This window comes from Theileria equi (assembly GCF_000342415.1).
Source record: "Theileria equi strain WA chromosome 4 map unlocalized gcontig_1105316255041, whole genome shotgun sequence".
NCBI lineage: Eukaryota > Apicomplexa > Aconoidasida > Piroplasmida > Theileriidae > Theileria > Theileria equi.
In genome coordinates this window covers 442473-458520 of record NW_004668225.1, presented here as the reverse complement: position 1 = coordinate 458520, position 16048 = coordinate 442473, and the positions used below count along the sequence as shown (strand labels likewise).

The 16048-nt window shown below is 41.7% G+C and overlaps 4 protein-coding genes across 4 annotated transcripts; 2 read left to right on the top strand and 2 right to left on the bottom strand.

Annotated features, from left to right (window-relative positions):
* Positions 1-34: 34 nt before the first annotated feature.
* On the bottom strand, positions 35-2770 carry BEWA_046890 (hypothetical protein; the record flags this gene model as incomplete). Its single annotated transcript, XM_004831620.1, has 1 exon — positions 35-2770. One exon carries the CDS (start codon positions 2768-2770, stop codon positions 35-37), a length of 2736 nt encoding a protein of 911 aa, XP_004831677.1.
* Positions 2771-3994: 1224 nt separating this feature from the next.
* Positions 3995-5416, top strand: BEWA_046880 (hypothetical protein; the record flags this gene model as incomplete). Its single annotated transcript, XM_004831619.1, has 1 exon — positions 3995-5416. One exon carries the CDS (start codon positions 3995-3997, stop codon positions 5414-5416), a length of 1422 nt encoding a protein of 473 aa, XP_004831676.1.
* Positions 5417-5857: 441 nt separating this feature from the next.
* BEWA_046870 (hypothetical protein) lies at positions 5858-10645 on the top strand (the record flags this gene model as incomplete). The annotated part of the gene is made up of 1 exon (XM_004831618.1): positions 5858-10645. One exon carries the CDS (start codon positions 5858-5860, stop codon positions 10643-10645), a length of 4788 nt encoding a protein of 1595 aa, XP_004831675.1.
* Positions 10646-11173: 528 nt separating this feature from the next.
* Positions 11174-15858, bottom strand: BEWA_046860 (signal peptide containing protein; the record flags this gene model as incomplete). The annotated part of the gene is made up of 3 exons (XM_004831617.1): positions 11174-12494; positions 12857-13215; positions 15589-15858. The coding sequence occupies 3 exons, from the start codon at positions 15856-15858 to the stop codon at positions 11174-11176; spliced, it is 1950 nt and encodes a 649-aa protein (XP_004831674.1).
* Between the last annotated feature and the right edge of the window lie 190 nt (positions 15859-16048).

Here is a 16048-nt window from a genome sequence, read left to right as displayed (position 1 = left end):
TCATAGCTCTGCTACGTACATCTCATTCATTAACTTACCTTCTAAGGTCATCTTTCACCACCTCGTCTTCTCCCATATCATCTATACAGCTTCTAGCCATCCTGTCCTTTGAGAACCAAAAAATTGACCCAATGGCGTTTCCAAGTCTGTTAAACATATTTCTAATCTTCCACGCATTATCATTTCTCTGCGTGTGTTCACCAGAGTCGCCTCCGGTGCTACCATTCTGAGCTCCACTACTGCAGGTATATCCTCTGTTGAGTTCTGCATGCTTGTCGCTAGTTCTTACTACATATTCCCAGAGATTAAATAACCACTTGTCATATTCCCTATCTACTCTATTCCTTCTGGCGCACTGCATTTTGTACGAGAGACTATACTCGAATCTGGCGGCACAGAGAGGGATGAAATTACATTCAAATCCATCTTCTAGTGGAATGACCACGAGGTTGAGCGGTTCCTTTCCTATAGTCCTTGCAATGAACCCAGAAAGCCAGCTGGTTGGTGCCATTTGTCTCGTGAATGGGATGGTCTTGGTGTCCACTTGCATGATCTCCAAATAGTCTCCGTTTGCAATAGCTGCTGGAATGTCGATTGGTTCCTCGTTCAAAATGCACAAATAGAGCGTTGATCCCGAGGGAATTCTTCTATTCTCCGTATTAGTGCTCTGCATTCCGGCGCCCATTGCATCAATGACCGATGGGTAAACGGAATGAGTGAGACTCCTGAGCGGTGGCATGACGGAAGTAACATCATTCAGCGCCGAGTAGACCTTGTAAATATCCCAGAATCCATTCTTATTTCTCGTGCTATCAGCTCTACTATCCATACCTCTTCTCCATCTTGCAGAGGCGCCTTCCTGTCTTTTGGTCTCCAGGGAGTAGGTATTGCACATTCTCTGTGTGCTAGTAGTATATACAAGTGAGATAAACTTTGGAACCCATCTGTGGGTCTTACTCGACTGCACCCAGGCCCAGCCAGAGTTTGTGACTTTGACGTTTCTGAGGTTCATCCTTTTCCTCTTGTTATGCTCTGGAAGGAGCATGTTGACGAATTCCGGAAGGGAGGATAAGCTGTGCAAAAAGTTGTTGTTGATGGCGTATTTCAAGATGCTCTTGATGGAGTTTTTCGGAGTGTCTCTTTCATCTTCACTGGGCTCCGCGGACTGCTCATTGTAGGAGCCACTAAGCACCGGAATGTTAGTTACCATTTCAACGTACTGCGGATATCCTTGAGAACTTGCAGACCCAAATGCACATTCATCGTTATAGTCCCATCTTTGACCCGCGTCTACTCCGTACTCATCCATACCAATTCCTCCATATTGACCGTTTAAAAGCGCTTCACGAGGATGACCGAGTTTTGCCAGAGATGGGCTCGCTGTATTTTCATTCATGCCCATAAAACGTGCATGGATAAGGTCGACATCGTCGACTATGGCTTCGTCGTGTTCGCTGATTGAGCCCATTTGATGTTCACTGTCTCGACATTCGTATCCTCTCCACGCAATGTTGCTGGCGTAGGGAGTGTTTCCAGCACTATGGGCGTAGTTTGAAGGTGATACCATGGGCGTGTTTCTAGAAATGTCCAGGGCTCTCTCGGGGAAAATGTACGGGCTACAAGTTCCATACTGACTGGAGATGTCAAATGGAGATGATGCCCCCGGACTAGACATTCCGTATGGACTTCTTCCATGCTCCACAAGGTCCCTATAACTATCGTGACAAATGTCCGAGGTGCTCTTGTTCATCTCCATAAAGTTTGGTCTCCTGGCGAATTCTCCAAAAGTATTGCTCCTGTGAGTAAATCCTTCTGGAGCAGTTGCTCCGTCGTAGCCTACAAGTCCTCCATTGATGAGCCTATCTCTTCCATCCATGGGCACCGGAAATCCAAACGAGTTTCCCGGGGAACCCTGAATTTCTCGTCCATATTCACTGCATTTGTAGAGGTTACCAGAACCACATTGGCTGCCGTAACGACCATCCCCAAAGTCTCCGAAACGGTCGTTACAGCGACTAGCATTAAAACCTTGGACCAGCATGTGGTCACCATTAAAACTGCGTTCAAACTCTCCATTGGCGGCCATCAGGCTCGGAATTTCAGCCATGGGAGATGCACTTTTGACGCGGACAAAATCATCGCCAAAGCCATTGTACCAGGAGTCTTTTGTCACCATTCCATCGTGACCAAATTCCCTAGTGATATTACCATTGCGGTCTACTCCAAAGGTCGTTTCAGCGACTACTCTGTCCACCAATTTACAGCCACGTTCGTAGCCGCCAAGTTCTGCATGCGGACCTTTTTCGTATCCTCTTTCATTTTCAATACTTGTGGCTGGGTCAATGGTTGAGAATGAGTATATCCTATTGACTTTTTTCGTGATTCGCTCAAAACTGCAATTTTTGGAGCCTCTGAGAGGCTCATTGGCTCCCTCTGGCCTTTGTCTAGAATTTTCAGATTTGGGTCCGCAATCAGGCCCCTTTTCAAGCTGTTTGTTTAGGGACTTTATAAAGTTCTTTACTGCATTTGGTTTGCGGCTGAGAAGCGCGTCGACATCGTCCTGGTGCATGACCGGTCCAACTTGCACATTCTTCCACTTTGAGCGGTCTTCGCAGTAGATTTCGCGAAAGCCACCGCCAGAGTCTCTCCTTAGACCACAATCTTGACCAGCTGTGGTTATGTAGACGTTATTCGTGCACTCGACCGTGTTCTCAAAGTACTCGCACTCCAGCGGCTGACTGCTCTGACACTGGCTACCCATCATCGTCATTAAAACCAGGGAAACAAAACTTTACATTTTAAAGCTAGAAATTCGAGCGTTTAGGGCCAGAATTAAAACTATACACCGAGATTCTCACAACACCAATCTGCACACACAACCGACGTCGCAGGTGGGATCCACAGCGGCCGTACCTACGCCAAACCAGGCAACTCTGTCACAATTTTGCCCCTTTACAAAATTATCCCCGTGGCATACGAGTGCCCCGCGGGAATCTCGGCCCATGGGCCGCAAACGCCCCGGGAAGAAGGCTCAGATGGGTCGCAAGGACCTAGGAGGAACAGGGACGCGGTATAGACGGAAGAGGAGACAAAATGGAGTTGATATGGACAAGGAAGAAGAATGGAAGGTTGTAGGTACACCGATGAGTCTCTTCCTGGGGGTTTTGAGGTGACTGATGCGAACTACTAGCGGAGCTAGGAGGAGCATGAGCGACTATCCGACCATAGGGAGGATGGACTAGGCGACCTCTGTGAGCCTATAGAATAGTAGGATTCCTCACTGTTAAGTACGACTGTAAGGAGTACTAGACAATCCTAAGGAGTCTCTAGAATGGCGACTACATGAGCGAAGTGAACAGAGGAAGGGTGGCGACTATACGGAGTACATGAACCTGTGGATTCACAGGGCCTAGTAGATGGCTATTACCATTATGAGAACTGTTCAGTGGATGGACTTAGGCTATCACTAGGGAGTAGGAAATTCTTAGCATGGAGCTGTCTATTCCGAACCTTGGGAACATCTTTAGGGGACCCTCATGGAATATAGAAGCCATTTGGACGACCGATAGGTTTGAAAAATTGGTCCATGGAATATGAAAGGACAGGAATAGGGAACTTGTTTCTAGCGCACCTTTGGATGCGTAAACTATACGAGACAGCCAGAAACACATCCCTTAAAATGCCTATACAACATCAGAATGAATAAGTGATCGAATTGCGGAATAAAAGATAAAGGATAAAACAACTTTATTAATGCATGCAGGTTTTGACAACGAGTAGATTATGGAGTAGAGGATACTACGGAACATTATAACCAATCTAGCTACCTTAACGGATATTTTATAGTACCAAATCCCTGTAAATACCAAATAGTGATGAATAGTACACTAAAAATGACAAAATTACTTCCTGAACCCCCATACATCATCTGATGTCTATCCCTTTCCCAAAAATCTTTCGTTATTAAAACAATTACGAGATTAAGGAGTGATAAATGGGTGAAGGTGTCACTATAGACATCGGTAAACGTCCTGAAAATGGAGTAGAGCAAGACGAGAATGGATACCATTATACTAGTTCAAGTGGTGGTCGAGTTAATCTTACGGATGAATGGTTTCCTGACCCAGATGGAGTTTATATGAAACTCACGCATGCTCCTGAAAATACTAGCATTGAAACTATTATACATAAAGGGAGTGGACTTTCTGGAATTAGTGGTCTAGGAGATCACAAAAGTGTCTCAGTCCTTTACTGGAGTAGCAATTACCAGAATCCCCTCCTCATTCAACTTGGTGAGGGAATGAATGAGTACTACACCTGGAATAACAATGATACCTGGACTAAACAAGGAAGCATAACTGCTGACATTCTAAAGTCCAAGTTGGATGGACAGAACTGTATTAGGAACAAAGCTCACACTTTTAATATTTCAAAAGAGAGCGATTACCAATGTCCCAATTGTACTGGCACAAGCATCTTAATAATATCCCAACATGAAGATAATTATGATTATTATGCGCATTATGTTTTGGCTTCTAGACTTGGATCCTTTTCTACCACCAGTTTCAAGGATGATAAAAATTGGCAACTTGGACTTCCATCAGTTAAAAATGTCCAATCTATATCTGTTTATTGGACCAAATCCCGTGGAAAGCCTCTCCTAATACACTATGAACAAGGTTTTCATGAAAGGTCTTGGTTCAGAAGAAATACTACTGATGGAAGCACTTGGAGTGAGATTGGAAAGGCGGATCAAAATCTACCAGAACATACTTCTGATGATGGTAAAATAAAGAAGCTTCTTGAAGAGGCTTCTTATTATCCATTAATCACTCCAGATTTATCTATATTTACCGATGCACACTACCCGGATAGAAATATGAACATCAATATAACCGTGAGAACTAGTTCACTGGATAATGGCTACTGGAAATATAAACATTCTTTGAGAGGTGGGCTCTTTAAGCTAAAGGGAGTTGAACATAATGTTAACATACTGGGTGGGATAACACCTCCAGATTATATCCTTGGGAGTATAACCGCTTTTTATCAGGGAGATGATCCTTATTCTCTGAAAAACCTTATAATGGTTGAGTTAGAGAAAAGAGGTACTGCTAGTAATGACTATCTATATTACATAAGGCAAGAAAATAGTCAAAATAGCTGGACTCTTCTTGGGAGACAAGAAAAGACAGGTAAATTAGAGAACGATGAACTTACCAACCAACTAAACCAGTTGAAGAACAAACTTAATCTTGGTGCAGACGAAGACGTACATCCCTCTGCAGATCCCCAAAAACAGGTCATCATAAATACAGTTGGGGGAACCGTAGGAGGACTTGTAGCGGCTGGAGCTTTAGTTGCTCTAGCCAAGGTATTTTGGCCAGCAATTGTGGCATCTTTTGCCGTTCTATAGAATGTTTTCGGCTCTCACTTTTGGTAATTGGAGACCCCGTACATTGGGAATATTCACAAGTTCTGCACATAATCGTTCTCTATTCCTGTCCTCTCTTTTGATCGGAGATGTCACTATCTACGGCTATAGTGTATTATAGATGAATGTTAAAATTGTATTAGTAGCATAGCCACGCTATTCTTATGACTTCCTACAGTCGGATAGTTGCCAAGCTCTAGCGAGAATAGGCAGTATAGGAGTAATGGAGCGAACGTAGTGAGTTTTGGCGACCCAAAGGGAGTCTCTGTAGGAATCTTTAGTATGACCATAATGACACTGCTCCATACTACCAAACAGTGAGCTAGTTGTGATAGAGGATGAATGAATGGGTGAGGAGGAGTAGATAGGAGACTACTCATGGATCTCAGAGTTTTGAAAGGCAGTAGTCTCTGAACATGGAGGATGAGTGGGGAGTATCTCCTACTGGAATTAAAGAAACAATGTACTGGATCATGTGGCTGCAAAAAAAAGTCTGGAACGTTTATTGCCACTAAGGAAGTCAAAAATCCTGCAAAAGGATACACAAAGCACACTCATAGACTTAAGACAAATGGACAATTCGAACTTCAGGGTGTAAAGTACCACAGTTTAGCCCTCGTTGGTCCTTATTATGTCAAAGATGCCATAGAAGTATCTGTATACTATGATACTGATAATAGACCATATGTTATTGAGATCAATAGATCAAGAGGAAAAGATTACTATGTAAACAATAAACCTAGCATTAAAGACGAAAACGATGATTATTACGCCAATTATTCATGGGCCCAAAATTATAGTCTAGGAAGCTCTTCTGAGAGCCTCTTTGATACATTAGAACAACTGAGCTGTGAATATGCCAATTCCGTTTCGGTGGATATTTTCAAAAAGATAGACAGAAAAAAACACTATTGTAATCTTGGTTTCAACGTAGTAGGAACAACCTTCACGGATGACAAAAGCATCTACCAGTTTAAACAGAGTACTCAAAGAAACAAACCGTTTAAGGTCCATTCACTTCAGTATAATGGAAAGGATATAGAAATACCTATACCTTCAGATGGTGTTCTAGAAATATCTACATTTTATTGGAAGCATCATTTGGGAAAACCACTCGTTGTGAAAGTTATAGATCGAAGTAGTAAGCCAAAATATTATTTCAATGATGGTAGAGTTGGTTTGCAATGGGATAAAAGGGCAGTGTCAATGGGTGTTAAACTAGAAGATACGGTGGTTGAACATAACTGCGTACGCAATAGGACCACTACTATAGACCTGTCTAAGAGCCCTGCAGATAAAAGGTATTGTTGTACTAAAACGTGCAAAAACCCTAGGATAAACGTTAAAACACAACCATCAGATGCATATAAAGGGTTTTCCATATATGAACATGCTTCAGATGACGGACTTCCATTCACTATTAGTAGTATAATAAAGGATGGTGTTAAGCAGGGTGGTATTATGTTTCCTATTAGAAATGCTTATAGTGTTACTGTATATTATGCAGAGAAATGTTTGAGTGAGCCAATTTTCATGGACATTAAATATGCAGATGATGAATATTTCGCTGATAACAAGTGGTATAGACGTATCACTAAAAACGGATGGGACTACATATATAATATACCAAGTACAGATACTGAGATCAGTGAAGATTTAAGAAATAATTTCAAGATAGTAGCTACTCTACTTACAAGTGGCTGTAGTCCAAACAGTATCCCTGAGGATAAATCATTCACTAGACCGGAGCCAGAACCACAGGAGTCTCCAAAAGATACACTCGAGGATCTAAAGCAGAAGTCTCAAGATAAAACATACGGATTGGAACCACCGAGAGGACCAGAGGATGATGCACAAGAAGAAAAGAAGATAGAGGCAGAAAAACAAAAGGCTATGAGTGAAAAAAAACCATACACATATCCCTCCAAGAGGACACTAAGTAGTCTCAAGAAAAGTCTTAAAACGCTTTCTATAACTCCTGATGAACTCATACCAACGGTAGAGAAAATTGTGGAGAAAATCCAAGCCAAACTTCAGCCAGTTGTTTCACCACCTCCACCTGGCGTTATTATAGACATACAGAAGGATCTGCATAATAATGCAAAGTCGGGATCTGATACATATAACTTAGAAGTATCCGCTGATCAGAAAGTTAACTTGGAAAAATCTGAGGATCCTAAAGGTTCTAGCTTCTTTAAGTTCACACATACTAAGAGTGGTGGAGGACCTTTCAAGGTTGAAAAGGTTATATACGGGGATAGTGGTCCAACAGTTGATGTGGATGCCAATATAGACGAAAGTATTTCTCACTTAGCCGTTTGGTATTGGAATAATGATTCAAATTTAGGTGTCCCTCTCCTAATAGAAGTATTCAAAAATGGACATTACAAGTATCACTACAATAAGGGTGATCTGGATTGGAGACCTGTTAGTGGATACAATAATTATCAAAATAAGCAGTTCACCGGTGAAGCCCTCGAACAGAAACTAGATGACCTTAACTGTTACAACAGTAATGCGGTTACCTTGGACCTTACCAATAGTAATGCTGAGAAAGGAGGACATACCTGTTGTGAACATCATAAAAGCCATAGTAAGGTTAAAGTTAGTTCTAAAGTCATCACAATTAGCTCTAGTTCTCTTGTAAGAGGTAGCAAAACATCCATTCCATATTACAAATACTCAGTTATAAAGAGAGGAGATACTAAGTTGGCAAAGATCAAATATTATATTATCGGAGACGATAATAGAAAACGTATAATCACCGAGGAATTAGACCTTCCTATCCAAGGACCTGTAGATGTATATGTATTTCACTGCTCAGGAAAACCTGCTTTGATTTATATGGATCCTCAAGGAACTCTACCTCAGGATGTTCAAGGTTGGTATAAGAGAGGAACAGATGACAACTCTAAATGGGAGAAATTGCGTGACAAACTCACTAGTGTGACGTCTGATAATTTGGATAACCTTGCTTGTGGGCAACAGAAAGAATTGGTAGAGGTACTAAATAGTCTTCCAAGTAGCTGTAAATATGAAATATGTTCTACTGTTCCTGGTGCTAAACATGTTACTACCTCTTCATCTATAGTATCTGCGATTACTACTCCAGAAGTAACTGTTAAACTTGAACATAAACCAAAGGATGACTCTTCAGATCCTATTTCTTATCCAGGTTATCTTTCCAACCCACGAGTTACTATAAACGTCAAAATACTTCCCTATCTCAATATTGGATCCACTAGTAACTCTGACTTCTACAAATATGAGCATAAAGATTCCACCGGAGTACCATTCAAACTGATGGCAGTAATTGATGATCAGGGTCATACCATAAATGGAGCTAGTGGAGAAAGGGTAACCTCAGTTTCTGCTTATTACTGGAGGCATGAAGATCCTAGTGAGACTCCCAAGAATGTACTCTCGGTTGAAGTAGTATCTAATGGACAACATTCTTATTATGCAAAAAATGGTAAGGAATGGAAACAATATAGCAATTCTGACAAGCAACTAGATCAGAATGAATTGGTGAATAAGCTCATCTTCCTCAATTGTGAGATTAATGATGTTGTTCAAATAGATGTTACTAGGATAGATGGACAATATTGTCATGATGGATACTCCCAAGATCCTAAACATGATGATATTTATACTAAGAAAGTCAAAGTAACCCCTGTAAGTGATGAAAGAAAGCTTGGAAACTATACTGCCTATTCTCATACTCCAAATACATCTGCAGGATATAGAAGTTCATTTCACATATCTACATTTACAAGGGGAAGGAATAAGATTGATTTCAGTGGAGACTTGACACTACCAGTTATAGATGTCAAGAAAGTGGTTGTCTACTTCTGTGGTAAGGAGGTTACTGGGAGCACCGGTAGGAATCCCCTCTTGCTTTACATAGACTCTAATGACCCCAAGAATGCTAAGCAAAAGTGGTTTAAGAAGCCAGATAATGGTACTATTTGGGAGTCAGCTAAAGGTTTAGATGGTAAAGATGAAAAGAGTTATACAGACATAGTTGACACTCTGGACACTATTAAGAGTGCTTGCCAATCTCCAAAGGCAATTATAGATATCTATGAGAGAGAAAATGGAAGATACCTTCATTATTATTCTGGATATTATGGGAAAACTATAGAGGTAACACAGAGGTCAGGCTCTCATAAAAAGGATCCTCCAGAACATTATACTAGGTATGATCACCAAGTGGTTGGTAGAGAAGATAATTACTTTACACTCCCGAAAGTTAACTATGAAAACAATGTAACCGATATTGTAAATGTGGGTGTTCCTATGCCTAGGGTAACTAGAGTATCCGTTTACTACTGGACTCCTCTAGAGACTCCGGAGTATAGGGATAAGAACAAACCTCTTATCGTCAAAGTTGTTAAGTATGGTAGATCAACACCATTTTACTACGAGAATAAGGGTGAGAATGATAATATACAATGGACCTTATGGCAGATGGCAACGGTTTCTGAAAATAGTCTCAGAGCTAAGTTATACCTCCTTAACTGCCGCCTTAACAATGCAGTTGTCATAGACATAAGTAAGCGGAATACTGAAAATTATGACTCCTGTAAGGATAAAACTTTTGACGGTTGTCATGGTAATAATAAGATGAAAGTTGAACAAGATATTGGTGACACTGGTAAGCTACTAAACTATCAGGTCTATAAACACTCTCTCCAAGATTCCTCCGGTGGAGGAAAGAAGTTTCATATAGTATCTTTTAAGAATGATAAAACACCTCTAACTGGAATTTCTGCAAGTTATACTACTCCCATTCTTGATGTGGATGAAGTAAAGGTTTATTTCTGTAAGAAAAATCCTGACAAGCCTCTCCTATTATACTACAACACTAGTGGATACCATAATTTGTACAAGAATAATGATCTCGCCAGTGGAACTGGTGGCTGGGTATGTGCAGGATTACTCAGCACTGATCCAGACAAAAACCACGAAGAGGTCAAAAGGATACTTGAAGAATTGGGTAGTGAATGTAAACCTCAACCTAATCCTGCTTCTCCTACTGATTCTGGTCCTGAAAAACTTGTTGATGGAGCCTCTGGCCTTACTATTACTGCTATTCTCACCGGATTAGGCTCTACCTCTGGTACTCTTGCTGGAGCTGGTGGCCTTACTGGACTTGGTTGGTGGGCATTTAAACGTTCTAGGGGAGATCCTTGGGTTAGACAGATTTAGGAGTCTATGGACTCTCCATTAGGGAGACTAGAGAGTCTGTACTGAGTAGTTGGTGTTAATTTGTTGGTTGAGGCTTTCTGGCAGGAACCCTAATGATTCTTCCTTAAAGACCCTGGTGGTCACCAATTTCTCATTCCTCTGGACTCTACCATTACACCTCTCCGTAGTCCATATGATCGTCTACACCTCACATTCCATTTACTCTACCTACTACAAAATATGCATTTAAAACCTTACGATGGACCACCTAGTTGGTGTGTATGGTGGTGATTTAAAAATCCAGGCCGACCTTTCTGGCACCAATTGCAAGTGCCTCGACCCTTCCGTGATATCTGTAAATACAATGTACAGTGAATTCGTGTGTATAAGCCTCTGTGGCTCCAACGTGAAACAGAAAAGCCACAGGAATGATGAGTGCCTCTGGTACTACCTACTGGTAGATTTTACTGCATTAATAACAAGTGTTTACAGCTTTGTGTGATGCTTTCAGCTATAAGATCCTCCTTCTGGAGAGTAAATCCCAGTAGATCACGTATCTTCCTCCCTATGCTCCTCACCAGCAGGTGTAGAAAAGTCCTTCATTGAGAACAGTTTACTTTCAAACTCCAACTTGTCCACATTCTTCCATGCTCCATCAACTTTCTCAAAACAAAATGTCTCATCTCCGGCACCCCTTGTATAGACACTAAGAAGAGAAGAGTATCCCTCCCTGGAGAAGAGATAGGCACCTGTACATCCTTCTTGAGGGTCTGTAGCGGTCCAAAGGGTATCTCCGTTCTCCACCACTGATACTACAGAGCTACCAACCTGGGGAACAAATGCCTTGTGACTCACTCCATAAACCAAATCATCAGCCAGAGAGAATAAAGAAGAGTCTGGAGAAGAGAGGTCGAGAGTGGTTCCCTCCATAGAAGTGTCAGATGGAGAAACAGAACCTTCTAGTTGTTGAACGACGTCTTTAGGTGGAACATCTGTATGGTCATTTCTCGATCCTTCATCAACAGGATTTAATGGAGCCTCAGATTCTCTCTTCATTTCATGAAACTTGTTTAAAAAGTCATTCCGTGTGAGTTCCTTCCAGCCATCAGCAGTCTTCTCAAAATACTTCCATTTCCTCGACTTGCTCTCTACAACTGTCATCTCTAGTAGCTCCAGACTCCCTTTCTTATAAACCAGACAAGAAAGGCAGTAGTCATTATTTTCAACAAGCGTTCCCCTTATTCCCACTCTAGAATAATGCGGTTGAGCAGTCCATAGTTCCTGATTACCATCCCTTACTCCTACTACAACATAGCAAAGCTTTGGAAAGATATGCTTGGTAGGAACACCTAGAAGATTGGCTTCAAAGATTTTGCATTTTTCAGTAGCATCGGCTGAGGAGATATCAAGCTCAAACGTGGATTTTAAAGTTTCAGGTACCTTTAAACTCTTCATCTTCCCTTCATGATTATTACAAGATTCCCATCTACTTCCATTCTTGTAATAAGCCTTATGTGAGACTCTATATGGAGTTTCTAGGGTAACCAACACAAGTTCAGGCTTACTATCCTTGTTTAGGTAGACCTTGGCGTGATCAAATGCCTCACCGGATGAAAGAGTCCATATTGTAGACTTTGATTCTGCCAATTTTCTAACTAGACCCTTTTCGGGAACAACCAACCTTATAACATTACCGTCAAAGGAGTATTTGAATGTTTGGCACTGTTCCCTGTCTGGGTTACTTATATCTATTACTCCTGGAGAGGAAGGAACATTTGGAGATTCGGTGGGTAATTCCTTGGAGCTTCCTTGCGCTACCTTTACATAGACATCATCATCGTCATGATCATAATCTTTATGACAACATTTGCTGCGTATCATCAGACAAAAATACTTGAGAACACAGCAGGCACTACAGAATCTCGCCAGGAATAGCACCCATAGCAGTGCCAGAACCTTCATCCCCTCCAACTACCATTTCCTAGAAAAGTAGCCACCAACTCCAATTAATGGGCCATTTCCCCTTCATTCTTCCTGTAGCCTGCGGGTGATACACGGAGGAAGAAGACAGCGGATGCTAAAGACCCCATTGGATGGCCAAAGAATGGATCATTATACTCTCCTGGATTCTTCCAAGTAGTACACCCATAATTCCCGTAACCTTACAGTTTGAGGCGACTCATTTGACCCTCGGAATGCTTACACATCCCACTCTGCACGGACCCATCTTACCTGTAGTTTGCGCGATCGAAAAAAACCTTGGAGATTCCCCTAGAGAGCGCCTGTCTTCCAATCAGCTTCCCGAGCTCGTAGGCTGCCTTTACATTCCACCCCTTGTTCCTCGTGATCTTTGGGTTGTTTGTAGGCACTGAGCCAAAGATGTGAGAGAGATACTTGAAGTTGGTGGACAAGAAGCAATGGGTTTGTCTAGTTACATCGTCGACAATTGTGGCATACATTTGCTTATTGGAGCGCTTTAGAGTGAATCTCAGGCGTCTCTTTCCCTCGATTACATCCTTGGCGAGATTCTTGCATGGCGGACCCAGTGGCTCCTTTTCTACCTCTTCCTCGAATAGCTTGTACCACGGTGGCTGTAGTAATGTGTAATATGTGAATGGTGTGGGTATAATGTATGGCATACGATGACAAGTCCCTAGGAATGAGCGTAGCGAATAGAGAGAGACTGGCGACCACAAGTCATAACATTCCAGTATACCAACAAGAGAGCAGTCTAGAGGGAGAGTGTCTATACTGCCTATTGGCAGAGATGAGTGCAGTGTTTTACAGACGAGCAATTAGTAGCGAAACTATTTTTAAAATTAGACTCAGCTTTTTGTTGAATATTAGTGCATAAGTTTCAAATAGACCATACCCTCCGAAGCTGGATCCAAAAACACCACCAGCTATTTTACCTGCATTAGATGGAAAGTGTTTGCCTATCAGTTCATCTAGTATCTTAAGTAACTTTTCCGTTATATTACTGGGGTCCCATTCTTGTATAGGTATTGATATCCATGTGTCACCACTATTTTGAAAGTATTCATAGCTCGTACCATTACGTTCTTGTTGCTTGTGAAACTCTAGTACAAGTGGGACAGAGAATGATGTATCTCCCTTATAGTAATGCACTGATACATCGATTAGAGGATCAGATGGAATCTGTATACTTTGGAGCCTAGTTCCTTTGTGAATAATACTTCCAACTTTAAATCCTTGGAATTCTTCAGGTATAGAGTAAGCATATTTTGAAGAATTGGCCCAATTTTCGTTAGCCACTGTAATCGTCTTGCCACAGATACTAGGGGAACATTGATATGTAAGACTCGTGCAGGATATATCAACCTTGTGGGCCTGGTTCCTATTACAATTCATACCATCAAGAATCTCTAGGAGACCATGTGTTTTAATATAGCCGCTTGCATCATTCCAAATTTTATTGTCATTTGTAGCATAATATTTTTCAACATTTTCTAGTTTAACCAATAGAGGATTAATATACCCAATATCCCATTCCCAAAAATAGACAGTTACAGTTTTATGCTTTGATAAACCACCCTCTAAACCAGTAGTGCCATCATTTTTATACTTTATAGCCCCAATTGTGTTACCATTGTTTGGCTTGTGAACACATTTTATATATCCTTCCAAACCTTTAGGATTTTTTGTCTCAGTGACAGTTACCTCGTCGTTTGAGGCACTACCGTAATTGTATGTATATTTATTTGTTGTCTCAGTGTGACCAAGTGCATGATTGCTGTATCCAATATCAATACCTACTTGTTCCCCTCGGGTCATCCTCCATTTTAATCCACATCTATACTACATTAGTTCCTAGTAGTACCTCTAGCTCCATACTCTCCTTCAATCATTCTTCCATTGTAGTAACTCATTAATGTCTCAACTGCTGTGAGCAGAATGGTCAGTATGGATGAATGATGATAACTATGAAGACAAACAATACCTTCCGATAGTAACAGTTGTATTGATCAAATTGGAGATCCTGAAGATCAGCAATGGCAACTTGGGAGAAGTTGCTTTCATTAAGTTGATGTGATGGAGTCTTAAGTTCAGTAAGCAGTTTACCTAGTTCACTAGTAGTACCATTTTCAGGTTCTATTTGTTTGCAGTCATCTCCATTCTTGTACCTGTACCAGCAGTCATCCTTACCCTTGCAGTAGTAACAGTAGGTATCTCCAGATTTCTTAACACAGATTAGGAGGGGATCAGTAGCCTTGCTCTTGTCATAGTATACACTAACAAAGTTAACTGGTTCTTTGATAGATGGGCGTAATTGCAGGGTTTTGCCACAATTATCTAGAACTTCCTTTACTGTGAATTGTTGAGTTCCTCCAGGATGTATGGTATGAGTGCACCTCCAGAAGCCAGATGGTTCAGAGGTTTCCGTGACAGTAATGGTAACGTTCTTACTACCTCCGGTAGTACCTTCATAAGTAGCTGGCTTTTGTGAGAGATCAATGGTTATTGGTGAATATACTTGTATAGTCATTGTCCCCTAGACACTCTGAAAGGCATTTCTTCATTCTCAAGATGGTCCAAAGTCCAGAATAGACAACTCAATGCTTAACATATCATAGTCGTTCAGTGCTCCTATCCTGCTATGTTCTATTATACAACTCGATGCTTGGCAGATCCTAATGGTAACTCGTTCATCTTTCTGTTGAAGAATACCTAGGCTCTATACTGTGTATACTCGCAAGACTCTCTATTCACTTCGCTCATAGTCACCATCACTCTTCCATTCGTTACACTCATTCCATAGTGATCTACTGCCTAGTCTCCGACGTCGGTAGGTCATTCTTCCTTCCGTTGTACTCCAGTAATGACCTTAATCCTACTCTTCTCTAGGCTCACTCTGTTCGCCATAGAGCTCCTGTTAGTCGCTCTAGTAACTCATCCTCACTACGTTCGGATTGTCCTCCGCTTCGCTATGGACATTAACTCACCTTCTTGTGCAATTTCCTGGGCTTTGGGACGCCATTTATGGAGCTCGTGATGATCATGTGTAGCCTCCATTCTCTTTGTTCCATTGGCCCCTTTTGTCCATTCATCCGCCACTCTGGTACTCCGTCACTGGGGTACTGGCCACTTGTACCGAAATTTGCGATAAATCCAGCCGTTTGGAGGCCCTTGCCGCCCCCGAGACTCAGGGCCCCGCCTCCAGGGGCCTCCCAGAGACCGCAGAGGAGCAACCAGAGGCCAAATCTCAAAAACATTCGAATCTTGAACTCATGGCAGAAATCTCAGAGAGTAAACGCCAACGCCACAAGTTTTGGGGGCTGTGGTGAGATTCTGAGGCTCCACTCGATATTTCAGGGACTTGCGGCGACATTTTTACCAAGGAATCAATTTTACGAGAATCAACAGGTTTGTTTTAATGGGTGATAAACTCTGGAGGAGTGAATG